The following is a 7,861-nucleotide window of genomic DNA, read 5'->3' as shown; positions in this document are numbered from 1 at the left end:
GTAGGTTTTCCACAATGAATGTCTTTTGTTCCGGGTTGTCGACTTTGTATTTGCAGCATACTGAATCATCTGTGATTTTTAAAAATTGGTTTTTTTTCAAAGAAAGAAAAGTCATTTTATTAAGAGTGTAGTAGAGATCTTGTGAAAGAGTNGTCACCAAAAAAATCCAGGAGTGTTTATTCTGAAGGCTTCCCTAAGCCTGTTTTTCTACACATGCTTGTGCCCACTTGGTCTACGCACACCAACACACACAAACACACCTCCTGCCTATCTCATGTCCAACTGTAAACTGTGGGCCAGCTGCTGCCAAATGAACAGCCCCAGAGAGTTGGTCTGATTAGCATGAAGCAATAAGGGCCCAGCTTTGCAGCTTTCAGTGGGCGTGAGACCTTGGATGACAAAATAGGTAAAGAAGCAACCCCACGGGAGGATCACAAATCCCCGCCTCTGCTGGGAGGACGGTGGTAACATCTCTAGGGGGTAATTTTTCACAACACGCATGCAAAGTCTTAAAAATTATAAAGGAAATGAAAAATTATTTAAGAAGTTCAAACCTTTGACTCAAGTAGTCTACCTCTAGGACTTCATTTAAAAATGATTATCATGGATATGGACAAAGATTTATCTAAAATGATGGTGATTCAAAAAGGGCATAAGAGATTGGGCACAGGAAGAGAGAGATTGAGCACTTGGAACTGCAAAATGCTGGAAGATGAATTTTATAGTTTACAGATGAAAAACGCTGTTATCATCCTAAATTGTCCAACAACAGGTGATTTGACATGCATACAATTGGGCACTTTGCAGTCATAAAAATGATGTGGTTAAATAATAACTAGTGATATGAATCAAAAAGCAATTCACAAACTGCATGGAGTAAGATCCCATTTTTATCTAAAAGTAAATATCAGTACAAAGACAGGAACACTTGGATATACACAGAAAACAAACTCTAAATATCTGCTTTTGCATAACATTTTATAAATTAACCTTAATGAATTTTTTTTACTTTTATGTGATTAAAAAATAATTTTAAAATACCCAATTACTAGAATAAGTGGGACACCAAAATTTAGGTAAGGGGGTGAAATCTTCCTAAACCCAAAGCTAGGAGTCTATGGATTGCTCTGAACAGTCTTTACACAGGGCTCATTAAATGCTTTAAACTTACCCAGTTCCTGGGAGTATCCTGTTTTTTTCTCTAATAAATAAGCAACCTTTTTCGTAGATATTCTATAAATTCTGAAGTTGTATCGGACTCCTGGTCTAAACGCATCTAGAGAAGAAAAGTCAACAGGTTTTTAATAACACAAGATGACATCATTGTTTTTAATTCTGAGGGGAAAAAAATAAAAAATAAATTCATGTTCCCCTAGTAATTTCCTTCTCAGGATTTTTGCATTTTGTCTCTGCCATCTTCCCTCCATGTTGCATACACTGACCCATTCATTGTTTTGTATCCCACAAAGCCTGCGGGGATTCTCCTCTGCAGAGTCCTCTAAAGCAGACGTATAAACCATTTCAAGCCCTCTGGCTCCAAATGCCCCTCCAGTCACTTGCCTTCTCTCTTCCCATTCACACCGAGGGTCTCGAAAGCTTTGCCTGCACTTGCTCATTTTCCCCCACACCTGCGCCTCTGCAATCTGTCCCCAGAACCCACCATGCCACTGAAACTGCAGGAGCCTCCATCACCCTCTGGACCCAGACAATCCCACATCTCTCCCTGAGCACCGCAACTCCACCCACCCCTAACCCTGCTCAAGCCAAAAACCTGGGCTCCTTCGGCTAGCAATCTTCAAATTACAAATCCAGTATGGGAGCTGAGAGGTCACGGTCTACGTGTCCTATTAAAATTGAAGGAGCTGACAATTAACTCTATGTCCTAAACATCTTCTGAATCCATGCACTTCTCTTCTGTCATAAAAGCTCTCTGGACAATTGTTACAATGTCCCTCCGCCATTCATCTGAGACCACTAATTTAGAGGAACAAGTTTATGAAAATCATGAAAACTGACCCTAACGTTAGGTCCAGGTAGTCTCTGCAAACGTAGATTTAAATGTCAAATTTTAGAACAGATTCTTGTAAAATTTGAACTCCTAGTACTCACACTGGATTTGTCATTTCAAAATTATTAGCTTAGCACAAAGTATCTGAGAGGTAGTCCAGAAATGCTAGTTGAACTTGCTGCAAGTGGAATAGCAAGATGGTAATATGGAAGGTTCTTCTTACCTGAGCTAATGACTGTACTTGTGGTATTGGGACCTATGTTCTTCCACTGGAAGTCACAGAGCGGGTCCTGGGGATGATCACACCACTCCACAACATAGCCTGTGATGTCTCCAGCCTGGGGTTTCCAAGATATAAAGAATCCATCCTCGGTGCCATTAATTCTTTCTTCTTCAACCTCTTCTGTACATCAACAAATAGAGCAATGCTTCAGATTTAATTAATTGTAATTTTTTAAGTGACTAAATAAAATAAGCATACATGTGCAATGGATCTAACAGGTAAGAGCCCTACCGCTTCAGTGGCTACAGGGGCTTGGGTGGAGGATGTTTTCACAGGTGTTTTCCTGCCTCTCACTTCCCAGCAAATATTCACACCTGACTTTCAGATGCCCCTCATCATGACCTTCTGAGACCCAGCCAGACTTTTGCACCAAGAGAACAGGGGTCGGCAAACCACAGGCAGAAGGACAATTCCAGCCTCCAAGGCTTGTTTTTACATGACCCTTGAGCTAAGAATCATTTGAAGATTTTTAAAGGGTTGTAAAAACCAAGTAAAACAACAAAGAGTATAGAATATATAACAGAGATTATATGACCTGCAAAGCCTAAAATATTTACTACCAAAAAAGTTGCTAGAAACATGTCTGGTACTTGATCTGCTTTCAAAAACTACCTGCTGAATGAATGACTGATGCAGCTTAGTTCCCCACAATAATGTTGGCTGCCTCTGAACTAACTACTGCTTCTGACATGGGGTAGGAACTGAGTTGAGGACAAAAAGAGAACATACGGTTCATGTATGTACTAAGTCAGATCACACAAGCACATGCACACAATTTATAGCTAAGTTTACCACCTCAAAGTAGTCTGTGTGCCAAGGTAGTTTTCCTAACATCTGACAATTGAAAGAAGGGTGACATGCCCTCAAGAGTGACATGCCCGACCATTTCTATTGACTTCATGCAAAGCCACACCTTGATCTTGAGGCATGAGAATTTTTACTATTCCCACAGACTTACCCAAAAACTGATTGATTGTCGATCTGCAATTCAAATTTAACTAGGCATCCTGTATTTTATCAGCAATCTTAATTACAACTGAACATTGGTGTGAAATCACAGTGCTATTAATTTTTTGGGACATCGAATTATTATCCAGCTGGGGGCACCTAGGTATGAGGTGCAAGCCCAAGAAGGCCTTATATATCCTACCTGTAAGGCTTCTCTGCTTTCCTCCAACAAAGAAGTAAATCTCCCTCACATTAAGGCTGACAGTTTTCACTTTGCTGACTAAAATTTAACTCCAAACTTGTGGTTATAACTCTTAGCAAGCTGCTTCTTTAAAACTGCAAATATGTCTTGAGGGATGGAGGTAGGTGGAAGAGTAAGGGGATCTTTTTTTCCAGTCATTCACACCCTAGTGTGAATTAGCTCAACCTTACTGGTTTCTCTCCTCACACGTGAATGACTTTGTACACACTAGTGATTTAAGAATGTGGACCACTAAAGGAAGGCTAGATAGAGCTCCACGTGGGAATGTCTGAGGGTCTGAAGAGCAGGGCATGGGGTTGGAGGGTACGGTAGGAACCCACAGACAGAGAAGACCTCAGAGCAGACAGGAGTGCTCTGCAGTGTTGCTTTGGACCGGCCCTCACGTGAGCCAGTCTTTCTTTTATCTACCAACTCCACGCCCCCAGGCTGAATGAAATGCCCCCTTTACCTGATCCAGTCCTAATGAAGTCCAACTGTTCATTTCCTTCTCTGATATAGTTCTTCCCAAAGCAAAGGTTACACTAAACAACTCCTACAATTTCTCTCCTATGGCACAATACTAATTTCTTTTTCTTATCTGACAGACACTGGGCAGTTCTTTAAAAAAAATAAAATAAAACAAAACACACCCTCTAATCCAGCCCATTTAACCCAAATTTAAGCCAAACTTGAATAACAGGTACAAGACAATCTGCCATAACCTCATAAGCAGGATCTGAAAAATTCACAGCAGGAACTGAAGGGTGACAGTGTTGCAAAGTTCATGAGTGACCTTAGGATGCTAACTGCCAGTTGCATTATGCCCACACGTGCATCTCTCATGGCATGTGACTGTGGGGGTTACTATACCCAAGCCCTTTTGACGACTCTCCAAGAAGGAAATTAATATCACTGTTGATCGTACATGTAAGGTCATTTCCACTGTGTTTGCTCTTTCGCAGCTAAAAGAGATGAGCCAGTTATGATCTTTCATTCTAAAAAGTTAGCAAAGCCCCTCGTGAAAGATGATGCCAGTTCTCCTTATGACCTCTGGAAATCTTCATGGTCTCTTTATAGGTGACAAAGACTGACAAAATTTTTTACAACACAGTAAATGCAACTCATATTTTGCAAGTCACAAAGCACTTAAACACAAGCTCTAATTCTCAGAGAGGACTGTTTATTGGGTTACATTTACTCAGGTAAATTTGAGATAATTTCCCATGTTAGCTGAAGAATCCCTGGTACAAAAATGTCCTGAGCCATAGCTTAAATCTCCTTCTTCCCACACTGAGAAGGACTGTCCCACTGAAACATGGTGACACACCTCTGTTAGCTGAAGAATCCCTGGTACAAAAATGTCCTGAGCCATAGCTTAAATCTCCTTCTTCCTACACTGAGAAGGACTGTCCCGCTGAAACATGGTGACACACCTGTCCCAAAAGAAAATGACTAACTGTTTGGTAGCTAGACATTTTGTCTCCCCAAGTTACTGTCTTCTCAATTTATCCACTGCTGCTTAATAACATCATCATTTTCCTAGAGAATAAAAACAAAACCAAAGAAAAAACAAACTCACCGTTTCCAGGGTCCCCAGAGATGACAATCACCGAAGCGGGAGAAGTGCCAATACTGTTATTGGCTGTGACGTGGATTTGGTATGAACACCAGTCAAGGGTTAGTTGTGTGCCACTGGCCGGTGCAGGAACAGAGAGAAACTTTAACCTGGATGGTTCGTCTAGATTTTCTATAACTACGTTATAGAAGAGGATCTTCCCATTGGCATGAAGCTTTGATAGTGGCTGAAAAAAACATTGATAATCATTTCAAAATGAGCTTTACTATGAAAGGAGTTTGTATAATTACTTTTTCTTCTTTTCTATCCCTCAACTGCCTTACACACATATACACACACATACACACACACATGCACGCACACACACATACTCATCAGCAAATTCAAACAATTTAGTAGAGAAGATAACCCTGTAAGCCAAGCTTGGAATCAGGCATTCAAATCTAACTGAAGTTGAGCAGAGGATCATTTGGGGACGAGATCCTCAAGAGCATAATTCTCGCCGAGGGGAGAAGACAGCGCCACCCAGAGACCTGGGGACAGTCCTGGCCTCACCCCTTCTCCAGTTGTGTCATTCCCATCCTACAGCCCCCTTCTATGTGCTCCATCAGCTTGCACAAAATTCCTGCCCACACAGTCCCAAGTCCACTTCCAGGGCCTGTTCCTCGGGCCATTCTCCCCAGGACAGATCGTGCCCTTGATGTGTGCACCCCTAGACCTGCGACCAGGCTGGGATTGGCTGTCTGCAGAGGGTGTGGACAGAGCCTGGACGTACAGACTGGCGTGTCCACACATGTGTGCACAGAGGTCCTTGCCAAGCTGGAGGTGGGAAGAAAAGTGAGGTGGGCTATGGTCAGGGGCCAACTTTCCCAGCATCACCATGTTAATAGGAAGCAAGGAAGACTCTAAAGTTCTGAGTATAAATCTGGCCTTCCAGATTGCCATGAAGGTACATTCAGCAAGGTAGAAGGATAAAATTTATTTTATGTGAGTAGTACAGTTTTTTAGTTTGATTCATAACTTTTAAATATAAATGAGTGTTTAAATATTTGTAACTTTTAAATTCGGCATGTGGTTCTCCACTTACACCCTTGCCCTGGGCCCTGCAACAGTTAGGAGTGGGTCTGAGTAGAAGTTACAGACAGGAAGGGTCTAACGACCAGAACTGGCCATCAGGGGCTGTCAGGGAAGTAGTCGTCCAAGCATTAGGACACAGATATGGAGTGGGATTCCTCCACTGGGTAAGAAATTCCCATGGAATTAATTAATGTTATAATAATATTAATACTCATATTAATATTAATTAATGCTAAGAGCCTTCCCAGCTGGGAGACTACACCAATATCCACAATTTCACGGTGAAAGACACAGTGGAAGCAAATCCGACTTTTTGAATCTGTACATCTTACCTTCCAGAATAAGGTCACCGTACGAATTCCTGGCTCCGACTTCACCTTTCTCCAGACATCAGGAGCCTCTGAGGGAGCTGAAATTAACCACAGAAAAGAAACGCTCTTGGGTGACAACATGTATGTAGAGCAATGCACTCAACCTTTCTCTAGGTGGGATGGAAACATTACCTGTCCTACCTGAGGTTTGCTTCTCACCTTTTCACTCTGTGACTTCTTTCTACCCACTTGTCCACAGCCATGCTGTTCACTCCTCACTGGATACACATAGTAGGTGTTTTTTTAAAAAAGAGTCACTGCCTCTGAATGGGACACCAAACTGAAAGCCCTTCTACACATTAAGCTTCAGAGCTTCTGGAAATCACCAGAGAATTTTGGAATCATTTGTGAGCTAAACCAATTCTAGGAGGTGAGTTAGTAGAAGCCAAAAAATGGTTTCCTATTTTTTGACTTTCTAAGCAGCAGATCATTGCTACACCCCTGCCCCATTTGTGATGGCTGCAATAGAGGAACACTGGTAGGAGCCCCCTAGGGACAGTTTGCACCCTCCTCCCCAGTCCTGATTTCCCATGGCTGGTTCCCTTGCTGCAGCCACAACCAAGGCCACATCCCAGCCTCCTGCCTACATCTGGGTCAGCTGCCTGCCTGTAGCCACTCAGGGTACCTGCGGCCCCACTCCCTCCACTATGGCACTCCCCATGCTGCTCTAGAAGAGTCTACTTCCTTGTCTCTCTGTCAATACACTGTAGGATCCCTGGGACCAGGGGCCTTGGCTAACTTGACTTTGAAACTCTAGCATCTGGCTCAGGGCCTGGTGCTTTATAAAAGCTCCATGGACACTGTCTGAGTAAATAAAAAGCAAACTAAGAAGGAACCCTGAAAACAACCTGCTTAAATGTCCCAATATTTCTTGTCTCTATCCCATGCTCAGAACCCTATGCAACCTGATCGATTGATTTTGCATCCAAATCTGCATTTGTTTGATCAACTTATCTTGAGGAAGGATCAGAATTTAAATCCAAACCAAGTCTGGGTACCTCTGTATATAAGTGAGGGATCTCATTCATGCACAACAATAGCTCATATTTACAGAGTGGTTACTAGGTGCCAGGCCAGCTCCAAATGTTTTACGCATATTAACTCATTTAATCCTCATAACAACTCTATGTGGCAGGTATTATTATTTACCCCATTCTCTAGGTATGGAAACTAAAGCCCACAGAGATTAAGTTAATTGCTCAAAATCACCCAGATGTAAGAGTGAAGCCAAGATTTGAACCCAAGGTGCTCAGGATCTTGGTCACCACATTATTCGCCCTTAGAAAATGGATGGTTGGGGGCCGGCCCGGTGGCGCACTGGAGAGTGCGCCGCTTGGGAGCGCGGCGGTGCTCCCGC

At 42.5% G+C, this 7,861-nt stretch overlaps 1 protein-coding gene across 1 annotated transcript in view; it reads right to left on the bottom strand.

Annotated features, from left to right (window-relative positions):
• OSMR (oncostatin M receptor) overlaps positions 1-7,861 on the bottom strand; it is a 35,876-nt gene that overhangs the window by 8,867 nt on the left and 19,148 nt on the right. Inside the window, exons 4-7 of the mRNA XM_008568502.1 lie at positions 6,466-6,542; positions 5,060-5,282; positions 2,232-2,411; positions 1,172-1,276 (exon numbers count right to left, since the gene is read on the bottom strand). Of these exons, the coding sequence (XP_008566724.1) occupies positions 1,172-1,276; positions 2,232-2,411; positions 5,060-5,282; positions 6,466-6,542 (585 nt within the window). The remainder of the gene's footprint in view (positions 1-1,171; positions 1,277-2,231; positions 2,412-5,059; positions 5,283-6,465; positions 6,543-7,861) is intronic.

The sequence above is a fragment of the Galeopterus variegatus genome, unplaced genomic scaffold, assembly GCF_000696425.1.
Source record: "Galeopterus variegatus unplaced genomic scaffold, G_variegatus-3.0.2 Scaffold418, whole genome shotgun sequence".
Classification (NCBI taxonomy): domain Eukaryota; kingdom Metazoa; phylum Chordata; class Mammalia; order Dermoptera; family Cynocephalidae; genus Galeopterus; species Galeopterus variegatus.
The sequence above is the reverse complement of the archived record's forward strand: the minus strand, read 5'-3'. Positions and strand labels throughout refer to the sequence as shown.